General features: G+C 40.8%; 1 protein-coding gene across 1 annotated transcript; it reads right to left on the reverse strand.

Moving 5' to 3' along the window:
- Positions 1-11,227: 11,227 nt before the first annotated feature.
- LOC133416022 (guanylyl cyclase-activating protein 2-like) lies at positions 11,228-15,928 on the reverse strand. Its single transcript, XM_061702642.1, has 5 exons — positions 15,839-15,928; positions 15,461-15,765; positions 15,215-15,364; positions 12,663-12,771; positions 11,228-12,572 (listed from the first exon to the last, which is right to left on the reverse strand). Exons 2-5 carry the CDS (start codon positions 15,656-15,658, stop codon positions 12,445-12,447), a joined length of 585 nt encoding a protein of 194 aa, XP_061558626.1. The 5' UTR covers positions 15,659-15,765; positions 15,839-15,928; the 3' UTR covers positions 11,228-12,444.
- Positions 15,929-17,231: the final 1,303 nt, after the last annotated feature.

The raw sequence follows: 17,231 nt of genomic DNA on the forward strand, positions 1-17,231 counted from the left end.
CAGGAGTCTTTGAACTATAGCAGAGATTTTATTATTTTGAGTTTGTCTCCTCTATAAAGAAAACATCCACAATCATCAAGAATATTCAGCCACCTTGAGTTCATCCCAAAAGTGTACTTACTGCAGAGAAAAAAGCAGCAAATCACAGTTGCTACAGCGAAAGACCAACAAAGCATCTCAAGGGAGGAAATTCAGAATTTGGTATATGGTATCCATCGGCTCCAGACTTCACACAGTCATTGACTACTTTCCATTGGAGTATTTAAACTTGTATTTTCAATAAAGTCACTTTGCCAAAATACATTCGAGCACCACGGACTGCTGGTAAATTGCTGTAATTTCTCAGTAATAAATGCCATATTTTTGTGAAAGTCCAAAGTGTACACATAAACCACATATGGACTGTCCATCCATTTTCTTCCACTTATCTGGGGTCGGGTCACAGGGGCAAGCTCCAGCAAGAAAGCCACTCTGTCCAGCTCTTCCGGGAATATCCTGAGGTGTTCCCAGGCCAGCTGGGAGGAGACATAGTCTCTCCAGCGTGTCTTTAGTAATCCCTGGGGCCTCCTCCCAGTTGAATGTGAAAATCAAAATTTTCCTCTGCATGTGATCATATATCATATATATCATATATAGATCATATATAAATAAATATATATATATATATATATATATATATATATATATATATATACACACACACACAACAGGACACTTCTTGCTCTCACAACGCCCCCAACAACAACACACTACAATAAACACACATATTTCATTACAGTATTAAAGATCAATAAGAATATGTAAATACATTCATGATTTAATGTTAAACTAAATAGTGATAACAACAATGTCAGCCTCATTTGTTGTGGATGAAATTAAAAAATGGATATAGAATTTTTAGAAATTACAAATGTGTATTATGTTTCTTTCTTACAACATACACCTATTCACAATAACATACAGAAGTTGGTTCGCAAGGAATTTTCTTGATTTATTATTGTATTCAAAGTTAGTGTATCTTAACTGTTGTTGTACAAAATCTGTTCTTTTTGATAAGATAACATCTAATTTATGTTTTGCATTTTGAAGTTGGTTTCTAAGCGTATCTGTATTAATTGCATATTCTTCTGTGAGGTGTTTAATTTTTTCTACAATTCCATTTTCCAATTTTTGTTCTTGTTTTTTCTTATATGAAGAGCATGATATGATTCGACCTCTTAACACAGCTTTTCTGGTTTCCCACTGCAAAGATGGGGATACGGTTGGGCAGTTGTTGAATTAAAAAAATTCCTTCCTCACGAAATAATCAAAATCCGGGTCCTTCAATAGGGACGTGGTGAAGCGCTATGTTGGTAGGGGTCCAAAACTTGACTCAACTTTTAGATTGAGAGAAATTGGTGCATGGTCGCTGATGATGATTGGATGTATTTTGGGGGTAATTTTTTGAGCTGCTGAATTGTTTGAAAGAAACAAATCTATTCTTGAGAAAGAGCGGGGAACTAACGAGAAAAATGTGTATACTCTTTTTGTACAATTTTTCAGCCTTCATGTCAACAAGACCAAAGTCATCCATATACTGCTCTAGTATATTGGGGCATTGTGGCTGATTGCTATTTTTGAGATTTGCACAATCTATTAAGGGATTTAGCGTAAGGTTAAAATCACCTCCCATGATAATTGTAGAACTGGCTGACAAGTTTAACAAGTATGAAAAGACCATGTGAAAAAAGACTGGATCATCTTTATTAGGAGTGTATACATTGACAATTGTGTAAAGCTTGTTAAATATTGCAGCCTGTATAATTATGTATCGGCCTTCTGGATCTGCTGCTGTACTATTCATTGTAAAAAGTAGTCTTTTATGGACTAATATTGAGACTACTCTTTGTCTACAGTTATAAAAGGCCAAGATAGCCTGAGTGAAATTAGAGTCAATGAGGCATTTTTCTTCTGACTCAGTAAGGTGCGTTTCTTGTAACAGGAGGAGGTCTGTTTTAAATTTAGTGATATAATCCATAATCTTCATTCTCTTTGCCTGTGATCAAATGGCATTGACATTCCATGTCACAAAAAAAGTGTGACATATAATGGTTGCGTGTGTCATAATTTTAAATAGATTTGGTACTATGCATTCTTTGTTGATGGTTTTTTTATAGTTTTCGGAAGATTTTTTGGTATTATGTTGACAAATGTTATTTAGAGAGGGTGATAGAGATGCTATATTTAAGTACAGAAAAGCCAGGTTACATAGAAGGGTAACGAACAAACACTGAACATAGAAAAAAACAGTGACAAGGGGATAATATGGTGTTTGGTGGTTGTTTGTAGTTTGGAAGAAGTGTTTTGAGCGACTTGTGTGTTTAGTGTGTGTGGAAACAAGCAGAGCAGAAAAGCAAACAGATAGGAGTGAGATTTTATCCTGGTGGCATTCGTGATTGTTTTTTTTGCTTTATTTGTCTCAGCAAAAGTGGAAAGAATGAAAAAAAATACAATGCACTTTTGACAATTCATAACGACAACAGATCAAAAGTAGTACTTATCGAGAAGAGCCAGGGGGTCCCGTTGGCATCACAAAACAGTTGGCCGTCGACATATAGCTTGTCGATAACTAGCACGCTCATTTGCCTTTCTCACAGTAATTTTTCATCAACGGGTACAAGATTTTACGCCTCTCGTTGATTTCCTTGGGGAACTGAACGTTAATTCCAAACGAAGTCCCTTTGAGCTCCCGACCTTTTGATTTTACAAACACTTTTTGGTGAAAGTGTTCAAACTTTGCAATGATAGTGGTCGGTTTCCTGGACGAGGGCCTCCCAATCGGTGGACACGGTGAAAGGTAATCTTCTCGACTGTATCTTGCTGTATCTTGAACGCGGACATCATGAACTTTTTAATCTGCACCACGGGGTTTTCAGGAGAATTTTCTGTAATGCCGGAGAAATTAGATTGTCGCGGATTCTTTGTGATTGAATGAATGCCCAGTGTAGTTTCTTTCATGAGTTTATATTCCTGTCTAAGAGTTTGTAGTTCTGCTGACGGTGACATCATGTTTGATCAAATACAGTATTATCTAATCTCAGCTCATTGACCTGTTGTGTGAATTCCAAACTATTTCTGAGTTCGGCGATCTCTTGGCGAAGCAAGTCAAGTGTAGTTGAAAATTTCTTGTCGATTGAGAGGAGGACACTCATCTGTGTCTCTGTCGAATCAAGTAAATCCTCAGTTGAAGTGGAAGAATCAGCTTCAGCGGCAGTTCGAGGCGAGGGCTCAGATCATCCATGACAGACGAGTTGACGTAGCTGCGGTTACGAGTTACTGCTGCTAACGAAGCTGGCGAAGGAAAAGAGAAAAGAACGAAGAGACCAACTGCCGTTGAAAAAGAAACAAAGACGTGAAAAGATAAATTTTGTCTTGTAATAGCTGCTTTTCCAAGTCTAAGGAAGGGACGCCGCCAAGTCTTTCGTCTTCAGAAATAACGCAATCTCTCGCATTGTCATAGCATGCTCACGTATTGTGCCTGCTCACGTACTGCCCTGTATACATATTTTTTGAGCGGCATGGTGTACGACTGTTTAGCACATCTGCCTCACAGTTCTGAGGACCCGGGATAAAATCTGGCTTCGCCTGTGTGGAGTTTGAATGTTCTCCCTCTGCCTGCGTGGGTTTTCTCCAGGTACTCCCACATCCCCAAAACATTCATGGTAGGTTAATTGAAGACTCTAAATTGGTGTGAGAGCAAATGGTTGTTTGTTTCTATGTGCCCTGCGATTGGCTGGTGACCAGTTCAGGGTGTACCTCTTGCCCAGAGTCAGCTGGGATAGGCTCCAGCTCGCCCGCGACCCTAGTGAGGATAAGTGGTATGGAAAATGGATGGATGGATGGATTTATTATTTGACAAAACTGTGGGGGCTTGATAAAGCACAATATTTTTATGTTTTTTCCCTCCACAATATTTATAGTTCCTGTAGTAAATTACAGTGGTCGACACAATAGCCACAATAAAAACAAGACATCCATCTATCCGTCCATTTTCCATACCGCTGACATAATACAAAAAAAAAAAAGAATGTCCAACTTAAAGTGGTGGTGCGCTTTTGCATAAAAATATCTAGATTTTGAACTGAATCAGCCCAATAGAACAACATTCGAACTGCAACAGCTTCACACTTTTAGAGGACTGATATATAAACAAGCAAAAATATATATATCAAGACTTCCATCACTTGAGACACACCCCAGATATTAAAAACAACAACACGAACTCGAACTGCCGGAGTAGTTCAACCAAATAATGAAGCTTCTCCCGCAAAGTAAAAGAAATATTTCAAAAGTTTATAAATTAATTTCATGTACTAAATCAAGCGGCATGGTGGACGACTGGTTAGAGCGTCTGCCTCACAGTTCTGAGTACCGGGGTTCAATCCCCGTCCCCGCCTGTGTGGAGTTTGCATGTTCTCCCCGTGCCTGCGTGGGTTTTCTCCGGGCACTCCGGTTTTCTCCCACATCCCAAAAACATGCGTGGTAGGTTGATTGAAGACTTTAAATTGCCCGTAGGTGTGAATGTGAGTGCGAATGGTTGTTTATTTCTATGTGCCCTGCGATTGTCTGGCGACCTCCTGCCCGAAGATAGCTGGGATAGGCTCTAGCACTATCCCAGCTATCTAGTGAGGATAAGCGGCTCAGAAAATGGATGGATGAATGTACTAAATCAATGCACTTACCAATCAACAAATGGGAGGAAGACCTCTCCATGTCTGCTGACCGTAGCTACTGGATACAGATTTGTAACAATACGTTTAGAATGACAAAAAACACAAATCTACAGCTTATACAATATAAAGTGCTCCATAGAGCACACTTTACTCAATACATGCAATGTATGCAATGTACACTAATTCAATGCTTTTGGTCTTTGGTTATACAAAAACTATCATATATTTTGAAGTGCAGAATTCCACTTTCCCCAAGATTGTGCATACTTGGCAACTTAAGAATAATTGACATCCCTAATAAATATTCACAATCATTACTTGTCGCGTTAGCTACCGCTAAGAAAACAATTCTATTAAACTGGAAAAACAGACAAGCTACTAACATCATCCATCCATCCATCCATTTTCAACACCGCTTATCATGGTTAGGGTCGCGGGACGCTGGAGCCTATCCCAGCTGACTTCGGGCAAAAGGTGGACTACACTCTGAACTGGTCGCCAGTCAGTCGCAGGGCACATATAGACAAGGACAACCATTCACACTCACATTCACACCGTCACTGAGTGGGAACTGAACCCACGCTACCTGCACCAAAGTCAGGCGAGTGCACCACTACACCATCAGTGACGCTATTAACATCAATCTGTGGCTAAATCGCATTATAGAATATATTGCGCTCGGAAAAATAGCAGCAGAATGAAAAAAATCTATTACACATGTTTGTAGATAGCTGGCCACCTTTCCTCAACATGCTAAATCTAGACTCTTGATTCCTTTGCCTGAGTAGGGTGCCATTTGATATTGGACAAATGGGAGGGGGGGACCACTGGGCGACCTCCTGGGGAGTAATGGTGGTGTGATGGTGACTCACCCATGTTCCGTGGGTGCTGGGGCGGTGCCGGGTGGCACCTGCCTGGGTCCCCCGCTCTGGCTGCTGCTGGGGGCAGTGGGGCCCCGCTGTCGTTCCTCGGGCCTGGTTCCTCCTCTTCTCTCCGTTCCTTGTGTCCCGCTGCGGTCGCCTCTTCCTCTTCCTGTGGGGGAGCCTGTCGGTCCCCTGCGGGCTGTCGGGCCTGCTGTGGGGTTCTTTTCCCAGCCTGGTTTTGGGGGGGGGGGGTCCACCTCCCACACTCAGGGGTGGGTAGTGTGTGCTGGCGGGAATGTGTGTGGGGAGGAGGGGCGAGGGGGGGCAGGGTCAGTGCTGTGGGTCTGGGTGGGGTGGCCCTCTTCGTCAGCGGTTGTTCGGCCTAATGGGCCCAATCTGCAGAATCCATGCCTCTTAAACACTCACTTAGGAGACACTCACTGTATATATTTTTTGCAATAATAACATCTGGGCACGTACACATATCAAAGGGTTCCTGGGGGACTGGTATGGGATCGGGAGTGTGTGGGTGTCGGATTGGGTTTCAGCACATCTGTGGGTCCCTATGGCCCCCACTGGGTGACCAGTTGCCGGGGCGCCTCGGTGGGGCCGGCGGACCGCCCTGTGTCCCTCGGTGTGGGACGTGTCCCGTCCGCCGGGTTGGTCTCGGGTGGACCCCTGGGCCTGATCCCGCCCCTCGATTGATTGGGTGGGGTGCTCAACCGCCACGGTGCGGCCACAGCAATTACAGGACACTTCTGTCAGTCTTTGTGCATGTAAAACGGTGTCAATTCACTTGCATGTATCCGCAGGCACACACCCCTGGGACTCTTTCACTGGGTGTGGGGTCACGCACTTACTGCGAAAAATAACTCATGAATATGCAAATCGCTTGTGTATCCCCTCACTTATACTCTCGTCGTGTAGACTTTTAGAATTTACATAATTAATCCCACCACACTTCAGTTGTACAGCTGGGTTCACAACCCTTGTCCTGCATGCTTCTTCTCCAGTCTTTGTCCTGTTCTATCTTGTCCTGTCCCTCCCTCACAGGGTGGAGCACTACAGCCCCATGCAACACACTTTAATGTTTCATTGTTGTAGATAATGTAACGATTTACTTTGCTCATCCTGTTTACAATTATTGTTTTGTCTTTTGTCCTTGTTTCTTTATCCCTTCTAGAAACTTTGTTCTGTTCGAGTGATCAAGTCTGATTCTCAATAAACCTCAATTACAATACTAAGAAACCACAGCAGAAGCTTAAAAACTCCACTGTGACGCAGTACAACTGTTCTGGCATAAAAGGGATACAGATTTTCCATTCTGCTTGACCTAACAGCCGAACAGGACAAAAAAAAAACAACAACAACAGCTTAAGCGGGCAGAGGACTTTGAAAGTGCTTATTTAGAAATAACAGTTTATCACCATTTTTGTTTTAAGTGAATAGTTCAAGAGCAAGACTATATATATAGGGGTACAGTAATTTTTCCTCTTCCAGTTAGGTTTTATTGTAGCCTACTTTCTTGGAACACAATAAACACCTTCCTTTTGAATAAAATAAGAAACGGTGGAAAATATAGTTCTTGATAAACAAATGTAACTAATAATTAAAAAAAAAAAGTGTCCTGCCTGAGGTTCAAACTCACGTGACCACCATACCCCATGGGGTGCACTTACTTCACTGTTTGTTATACTACAGGAACACGTATAAAGTGACACAATGCTGCGGATTTTTCTGATTATTTATTAGGTCAAAAAATTATCTTCAATCAACCTACCACACACATTTTTGGGATGAAACCGGAGTGCCCAGAGAAACCCCACGCTGACACGGGGAGAACATGCAAACTCCACACAGGCGGGGCCGGGATTTGTGAGGCAGATGTGTTAACCAGTCGGTCACTGTGCCGCTATTATGAACAACTAAAACCTACAATGGGTACGGAAAGTATTCAGACCCCTTTAAAATTCTCACTTTGTTATATTGCAGCCATTTGCTAAAATCATTTAAGTTCTCCCCCGATTAATGTACACACTGCACCCCATATTGACAGAAAAAAACGAAATTGTTGAAATTTTTTAGATTTATGAAAAAAGGAAAACTGAAATATCACACAGCCATAAGTATTCAGACCCTTTGCTGTGACACTCACATATTTAACTCGGGTACTGTCCATTTCTTCTGATCATCCTTGAGATGGTTCTACACCTTCATTGGAGTCCAGCTGTGTTTGATTATACTGATTGGACTTGATTAGAAAAGCCAGACACCTGTCTATATAAGACCTTACAGCTCACAGTGCATGTCAGAGCAAAGGAGAATCATGAGGTCAAAGGAACTGCCTGAAGAGCTCAGAGACCGAATTGTGGCAAGGCACATATCTGGCCATGGTTACAAAAACAATTCTGCTGCACTTAAGGTTCCTAAGAGCCTCCATAATCCTTAAATGGAAGACGTTTGGGATGACCAGAACACTTCCTAGAGCTGGCCGTCCGGTCAAACTGAGTAATCGGGGGAGAAGAGCCTTGGTGAGAGAGGTAAAGAAGAACCCAAAGATTACTGTGGATGAGCTCCAGAGATGCAGTCGGGAGAGGGGAGAAAGTTCTAGAAAGTCAACCATCACTGCAGCCCTCCACCAGTTGGGGCTTTATGGCAGAATAGCCCGACGGAAGACTCTCCTCAGTGCAAGACACATGAAAGCCCACATGGAATTTGCTAAAAAACACCTGAAGGATTCTCTGGTCTAATGAGACCAAGATAGAACTTTTTGGCCTTAATTCTAAGCGATATGTGTGGAGAAAACCAGGCACTGCTCATCACCTGTCCAACACAATCCCAACAGTGAAGCATGGTGGTGGCAGCATCATGCTGTGGGGTGTTTTTCAGATGAAAGGAGAGGACGACTGGTTGCAATCGAAGGAAAGATGAATGCGGCCAAGTATAGGGATATCACATGACATTTTTAGTTTAAGCCTGTAATCCATATGCTTTATCCCATACTGAACTTTGAGTGACCACATTTACATTGATTTTAAACAAATACTTTGTGAAAGGATAAAAATCTGAGTGACATGTAGGAAGTTTCTAAAGCCTTATATACAGTACACCGATTCAATGAAACATTATATATATATATATATATATATATATATATATATATATATATATATATATACACACACACACACACACACACACACACAATTGTTTTTTACCTAATAAATAATCTGAAAAATCCGCACCATTATGTCACTTTATACATTTTCTTGTAGTATAACAATAAGTGAAGCAAATAGACATCGAAAGAGAAGTTTGGTTTTTGGTTTCTCAGTGCTTTGGTCAAAGTAGCAAGTCTTTTAAGGTCAGTGGGTTCAAGTCCAAGTGAAGTCACGAGTCATCACTGTTCAAGTCCAAGTCAAGTTGCAAGTCTAGTAACATTGTCGAGTCTAAAGGCATCGAATTCACGACTTGAGCCTGACTCGAAATCCAAGTCATGTGACTTGAGTCCACACCCCTGACAAAACCTATTCAGAAGAGATAAGGAACGCGTTATTACAGGAGCTTCTACTTACTGTTTATCACTTGGGGCAGCCATCTTTGAAAGTCAACTCGGGGGTAGTGAAATATCTCAGACTTTCCTCACGGAATGCACCCCGGGTTTGGAAAAAATGAATGTTGAATGTTGAAATTGCAACAGGATTTGCAGCTGAATGTTGACTTGGTAAACATAAGTTGAACCAGACAACATAAAGCAAAGCAAATGGATTGATATAGCGCATTTCATACACGACGTAACTCAATGTGATTTACATGATTAAAAGCATTTGAAAACAACAACAACAACAATCATCTTATAAACATTTAAAACAAAGAGAAATCTAAAAGTACAATTAAAACAGCGTATAAAGCTGCATCTGTTTAATGCTCTTTTGGGGGAGTCCAGTCAGAAGACCATTACAATAGTCAAGTCTACTTGACATAAAAGCATGGATGAGCTTCTTCTGGTCTGCTTGGCACATGCAAGCATACACTCTGGATATGTTCTTCAGATGATAGAAGGCAGTTTCAGTCATTGATTTGATATAATTGTTGAAGGTCAGGTCAGAATTTGGGCTTTGTTTTTTTAGAGTGACTCCATGTATTTACAAAAAGCAATCCTCTTTTCTTTATTGCCAAAAACTATTATCTCAGTTTTGTTGTGGTTTAAATTAAAGAACATTTTGGCTCATCCATTTATTTAACTGTTTTAGACAGTGACACAAAACCTCAATTGAACTGTAGTTAACTAGCGACACTGCACTGCTAGATATAACTGCGTGTCATCTGCATAGCTATGATAGTCAATATTAAAGTTCTTAAGAATTTGACCCAAGGGTAGCATATACAGGCTGAATAGGAGGGTCCAAGAACTGACCCTTGAGGGGACCCCATAGGTCATTGCCATTCGAGGAGATTGAACACTTCCAATGGTTACAAAATAATTCCTTTCCTCCAGGTAGGATCGGAACCATTTAAGGACTGTTCAATTTAGTCCTACCCATGTTTCCAACCTGTTCAGCAGTATATTATGATTGTTTGGAGGACACTGGTGACTCCATCTGCACCTCATGTTGCCTTATCTCTTGTTCCTCTGATAGTTGGGGAACAACTGGAGACTCCTGCACTTTTTGTCCTTCAGCCGCATAGACAAGGCCAATGTTTTCCTTTCAGGCAACTGAATGACGTACACAATAAAAATGGTTGGCAGCCAATAACTTAACCCCTTGTGTATTTAGAAAGAAACCATTTGCCTTGTAAAGATGTCTGCGTTCCTAAAAAAACAAAAACAAAAACAAAACAGAAATTGTCAATGAAACTCAGGGATCGCACAGGACATACCTCTTTGAGCCACTTATTTAATTGACTGAGCCCACTGAAACGTTCATCTCCATATCTTACCATTGTGAGCGGTCCACTTATGAAAACCTCAGCATCTAAACATTGCATCGTTGTTAGGAGATCAATGAACTCTCGCTTCAGTACCTCTGATTGCTGCTTGACAACATCCAGGGCCGCTGAGTGTATAATGACAGATTTCGCAGTTGGGTGCTCAATGGTGATCTCCAGAATTTGTTTTTAGAGATATCAGACACCATATCATTGGTAAAAAGTACTTTGGTGTTCTCACTGCAAAAACGTTTCACATCCTTGACAGCTCCATCAGCAACTATTATGTTTGGGATGCCATTTTATTCTTGTATGATTTAGTTTCATAGCTTTCAGTGGTGGTGGGGGATGAGCATTCTTGGCCAGGGTCTCGTGAAAGTGGCTCAAATCTATTTGTAAGTCTGATGTCAACGTTTTGCATTGACTTGCGTCCTCTTTTCTTTTCTTTTCTTCGACCGTCCACGGCCGCTCTCTCTCGGGGTTGAAGAAGCACGCAACGCAGGCTAGCCGGATTCCTCGGTAATCTGCTGGTGTTCTGTCCTCCCTTTTAGATGTTGTTCCATATGTTGAGGCTTTGCTCCCAGTAAATTCCAGGGAGAACTGCTGGATGATCATTACCATTTCCACAGTCCACATCCTTCCTCTTTGTGGAGCAAAGTGGCTGTGCTTACCATTTTAAGACATCGGTAGCGTGGTTTCATTCCCCGACTGTCCATTTACATCTACATACACTTCAAGACAGTGGATTTTCATTTCCAGGACTGCCATCTTCTGTAGCAGTTTGTGATAGTCTTCAGTGGAAAAGGGAGGCATCTTGTTGCTGGTCTTGTTGCTAATAGCAGGCTTGTGCTAATTAGCAGGCCACACTCATGTAATGGTAAGGGGTATAAAAAAATATTGGAATATGGCTACAACTGACTGTATCTACAAAAATAAGTACAGTCCCACAGGTTTAAAAATATCCAGCAGTCTCTACTTCTAATTTCTTTTGAAGAAGAAATACAAGGTTATCATCAAGAAAAACGTAAACAGAGGCGAAGCAAGCAGAGCAAGCAGAAAAGTGTTTGCACTGTACGAGAGCGAGTGAGCGAGTGTATTAAGTATGTAGAAATGTTAGTTGAGTTATTCGATGGTTGTTTTCATTCAGAGATTTTAACTCTAGAGATTATAAAAGTTTGCAGATTGAACAGTGAACGCAGAACTGCTTGCAAATTATATTGACAACACTTTTAACGTCTTAATATAAAACTGTTAAATCCACAGCTCTAGCCAGCTGTAAAGGTCCTGAGGTCCTGATTTTGGTCAGAGGTCAGCAGAACCAGCATTGAGTGATAAGGTGCAATTGGCTATGTAATGTAGTACACATATGGTAGAGGTAAATTAATTGCACCCATCAACTGCCACCTGGTTCTTGTGTGTTTTACAGCGTGTTTACTTTTTCAATTAACATTTTTTTCCCTAAAGACACATTGGAGGTTTGTTGGTTAAACAATTGAAGACATGAAATATAAAAAAGCAACATATTAGAAACGTAAATGGTGGAAAGTCTCAAGTAACAGTAATAGTAGTAATAGTAATAGTACCATAATCATTTAAATGAATTTTTATTTATTATGGTCATGATAATCTTGCCCTGCAATTGGCTGGTGACCAGTCCAGGGTGTACCCTGCCTCTTGACCAAAAATAGCTGGGATAGGCTCCAGCACACCCGCAACCCTAGTGAGGATAATAAGTGGTATGGAAAATTTAGGGATGGATTATAATCCCTCAAGGGGTAATTCTATACTGTACCTCTGGAATTTAGTTAAAATTTTGCCTGCATGGCTACAGCCTTGATTCGTTTTATAATTTCACGACTGGTCCACTTTCCCTTATGGCAATGATTAAATGTCTTTTCAATGGTGTGAAGGCCTAAAATGCATAGAGTACTTGGCCATCTTCAGAAGGTTGTACTCTTTCGCCTCTGCTCAAGAACCCATAGCGCAGGATTTATGTCCAATTTCAACATATTGAGCACCCATGGATCCTGCTGTGCTCCTTTAATGAACTCTTCCATATTAATGCAACCTGCGGAACAAATGAAAATAACAAATTATTAACACTCTGTTTTAAGGCCCGCAGGTGCTTTAATGCACAGGAATCATGATAAACACGTACCATCCCCATCACTATCAACAGCCTGCATTATTCGTTCCACAGCATCGTCTACTGTAAAATGGGGCTCATTTGTGTCTGTCTTTGTGCCTTTTTTTACACGATAGATGCTCTGGATAGAAATAAAGAGAACTCGTTGTAAATCATGTTAAGGTTATTCTTTACTGGAAATAGAAACAGAAGCACTTTGAACATTTTAATGTTTTATGATAATCAGATCCCTCCCCCCTCAGCAACAGGAAACTTTATACATAATAAAGCCAAATGATCACTGGTGTTGTTATTGATACTTTGTTGTTACTTGTGTTGTTCCCTCGGCACTATGTGGTAGATGGGCTTTGACTTGGATAGCGCTTTTCTACCTTCATATGATCAGAATTGGTACTGTGAATAAGTATTAGCCCCCTTTTCAAATTTCAAGTTTCCCGACTTTAATTTTTAAGATCATCAAACAAATTTAAATATCAGTCAAAGATCACTAAAGTAAACATAACATTTTATTAGGGTGACACGGTGCACGACTGGTTACCGCATCTGCCTCACAGTTCTAAGGACCCGTGTTCAAATCCAGCCTCGCCTGCGTGGAGTTTGTTTGTTAATGTTCTCCCTGTGCCTGTGTGGGTTTTCTCCGGGTACTCGGATTTCCTCCCACATTTCAAAAGCATGCATGGTAGGTTAATTGAAGACTCTAACTTACCCGTAGGTGTGAATGTGAGTGCGAATGGATGTTTTGTTTGTATGTGCCCTGCGATTGGCTGGTGACCAATTCAGGGTGGACCCCACCTCTTGCCCGAAGAAAGCTGAGATAGGCTTCAGCATGCCCGCGACCCTAGTGAGGATACACGGTACAAAAAATGGATGGATAGATTTTAATTTTAAGGGAAAAAAACTATACAAAGATACCTGGCCCTGTGTGAAAAACAAATGCCCTCCCCTTTTAAAATCATGAATTAACTGTGGCTAATCATATAATTTGGTTCATTTTCACTGACCACACCCAAGCCTAATTACCTCTTGACCTGTTCAATCATGAAATCACTTAAATAGAACCTGTTTGACAAAATGAACTCGGCCAAAGGATCTCAAAAAGCTGCAACAAAATGCCACAGTACAAAGAAATTCAACAACAGATGAGAAATAATGTAATTGACATTTATCTGTCTGTGTAAGGTTAAATAGCAATTTCTAAAGCGTTAGGATTCCAGCGAACCATGGTGAGAGCCATAATCCTCAAATGGAATGGCCAGCCTACCAAAATTATCCCAAGAACACAGTGACGATTAATCCACAAAGTAACCCAGGACAACATCTAAAGAACTGCAGGCCTCCCTTGCCTCAATTAAGGTCAGTGCTTATGACTCAACAATATGGAAGAGATTGGACAAAAATGGCATCCATGGCAGAGTTCCAAGGCGAAAACCAGTGCTGACCAAAAAGAACATAAAGGCTTACCTTACTTTAGGAAAAAAAAACATCTGAAGGATTCACAATAGCTACCCGATGGCCTAAAGAGACAACATTTTCAAATGTATGTGTCTCATTCCATACCAACAGTCAAACATGGTGGTGGTGGTAGTGTGATGTCTGAGGCTGCTCTCCTCCTTCAGGACCTGGACAACTTGCTGTTATTGACGGAATCATGAATTCTGCTCTTTACCAGAAAATCCTGAAGGAGAATGTTCACTATCAGTTTGTAACCTCAAGCTGAAGCCAACTTGGGTTCTGCCACAGGACAACAACCCCCCCCCCCCAAAAGAAAAACACACCAAAATGCAGGTCTTGGGTTCGCCTGGTCAAAGTCCGGACTTGAATCCCTTTGAAATGCTGGGGCATGACCTTATAAAAGGCTGTTCATGCTAGAAAACCCTCCATTGTTGTTGAATTTAAAAAATTCTGTAAGGTAGAGTGCGCAGAAATATCTCCACAGAAATGTGAATGACTCATTGCCAGTTATAGAATATGCTTGATTTCAGTTGTTGCTGCTGAGGGTGGGCCAACCAATTATTAGGTTTAGAGGGTTATTACTTCATTACAGCTTTGAATATTCCCCCCACCCCTCCCCTTGATAAATACAATCAACATTTAAAATATTTTCACGGCACTGTTCGTGATAGAATTATATCCATTCCACATGTACAGATTTTTATAATTTGTATATATTTTTTTGTCTTACGAGTAACCTTTTATCCATTCTTCTATTTTCTGTACCCCTTATCCTGTTTAGGGTCGTGGTTAGCTCGAGCCACTGCCAGCCCTCCCAGTTAAAATGGATATTAGACTTCCTCAGCCATCAGTGGCAGTGAATGAGTTAAATCAGGGGGATACTATCCTTTAATATATGTAATGACATTTGTTTAAAATATTTTACAGTTGAAATCTTTATATTTCAAATCAAAGTAGAAAATAAAGTGTTCAGAAAAGGGATCAATGAATATATAATTGTGTATGTATTGGTTTCATTACAATAATTCAATAATTTTCTTTCTTCCAGTAAAGCTAGCAGTGACGCTAATAGCAAATAAATTGAAATACAGAATAGGTGTACAAAGACTTACATTGATGATTGACCGAAGTTCATCCCTGTCCACATAGCCGTTGCTGTCTTTGTCATACACCTTGAATGACCAGCGCAGTTTATGCTCCATGTCTCCTCGAAAAACAAGGTTCAGAGCTGCCACAAACTCGAGGAAATCTATTGTATTGTCCTGAAAGGGAAGGTGGATTAAGATCCATTGCATTAATTTGGTATTTTTGGTGTATAGATTAAATGGCCCATGCCATATAAATTTAAAATATCTCACCCCATTACTGTCAAAAGCTCGAAACATGTTCTCTGCATAATCTGATGCTTCACCGGTTGGGTCCACACCAAAGAAACGCTTGAATTCATGAAGAAAGAGTAGTCCACTCGGGCACTCCGTGACAAATTTTTTATACATATCCTGAAGCGCTTTGACATCAATTTCTTCGGCGTTCTCTGTTTGCTGTGCCTGCCCCATAGTTTGTATTTTAGCTGGACATTGTCCTTGAGGCTGTTAGTATGAACTCCCTCCTGGAGTGTGCAGACTAGAAATGGACATTTTACTGACTTGGGCGTTCCATAAGCCTGTGGAATCCCAAAGATCCAGTTTACGTTAGAGACAGGTGATTAGTGTATTTCAGGATTAAGACTGGATTACCTTGTTGGGGTTTTCTCTGTCTGGGTTAGCCTCAGAGTTAAAGGTGGTCTTGGCCACACCCACTGGTAAGCATGTTTATCAACGCCTTTCTTCATCCTGGCCTGAAAATCAGCTCAGTGAAAACAAAGGGTCTTTGAAAAAGTTTAATTCTCTGGGATCCTCCCACACATTTTACATCATAAATAACACTGGGTTACTTTTTTTTTTAATTTTCTGTTTTTTTCAAATGATTTAGGGCAATTTTGCATCGCTGAATCCGAAAATTACATCTGTTTCTCTTGTTCCGGTCAGGTTTTTATGCCAAGTTGTTAACAGTTTATTAGTCAAATGTTACAAGCTTTGCTTGCTGTAAAGTGAACAATAGACATTGATAAAAGTACTGTACCTTTAAATTGAATGTTATGTCATCATTGTTCAAAATTCAGGGCATCAACCGCTGTTAATTTGAACCTTCCATCCATCCATTTTCTGAGCCGCGTCTCCTCACTAGGGTCGCGGGCGTGCTGGAGCCTATCCCAGCTGTCATCGGGCAGGAGGCGGGGTACACCCTGAACTGGTTGCCAGCCAATCGCAGGGCACATACAAACAAGCAACCATTCGCACTCAGAGTCACACCTACGGGCAATTTAGAGTCCCCAATCAATGCATGTTTTCGGGATGTGGGAGGAAACCGGAGTGCCCAGAGAAAACCCACGCAGGCACAGGGAGAACATGCAAACTCCACACAGGCGGGACCAGGGATTGAACCCGGGTTCTCAGAACTGTGAGGCTGACGCTCTAACCAGTCGGCCAACGTGCCGCCTAATTTGAACCTCTAAAGCGAAAATACCTGTACATACAAACAAAAACGTGGCCTTAGTTCAAAAGGTTAACCTTATTGAACAAAACTAATTTATATTTTGATTCAGCACATCAAAATTGTCCTAAAACAGCTAAAAAAAATCTTTGACAATAAATTTGTTGTTGACCAGTGTAATTAACCAATACTGTAGTTTGAAGAGCAACGTCAGCAGTTTTAAAAACATAAATTTTGCAAGAAGTTGTAATATATTAAGTCATAAGCGTGTACAACAAAAGGAATTCATTTATTCCCCACAAATTTAGATCGTGATGGTGATTTACTAAATACAAGTATGAAATGGTGATTAATTTTTTACATTAACTTTATGGGTACCAGGTCAACACAGACCTCATTGGCTCACTTTCAAAACCTTTTCGCAGCTGCACTATATACCGTTTGCCAAAAGAGAAAGTGTTTTCTTTTTAAACTGTATATGCATATTGTACAGTTGTTCTTAGTTACTCTTAGCTGTTGTCCAATAAATACAACTAAGAGCATAAGATGCTCAAGGCCATGCTAGTTTTACAATTGGTATATCAAACTGTTTTAATT

This window comes from Phycodurus eques, chromosome 2, assembly GCF_024500275.1.
Source record: "Phycodurus eques isolate BA_2022a chromosome 2, UOR_Pequ_1.1, whole genome shotgun sequence".
Taxonomy (NCBI): Eukaryota; Metazoa; Chordata; class Actinopteri; order Syngnathiformes; family Syngnathidae; genus Phycodurus; species Phycodurus eques.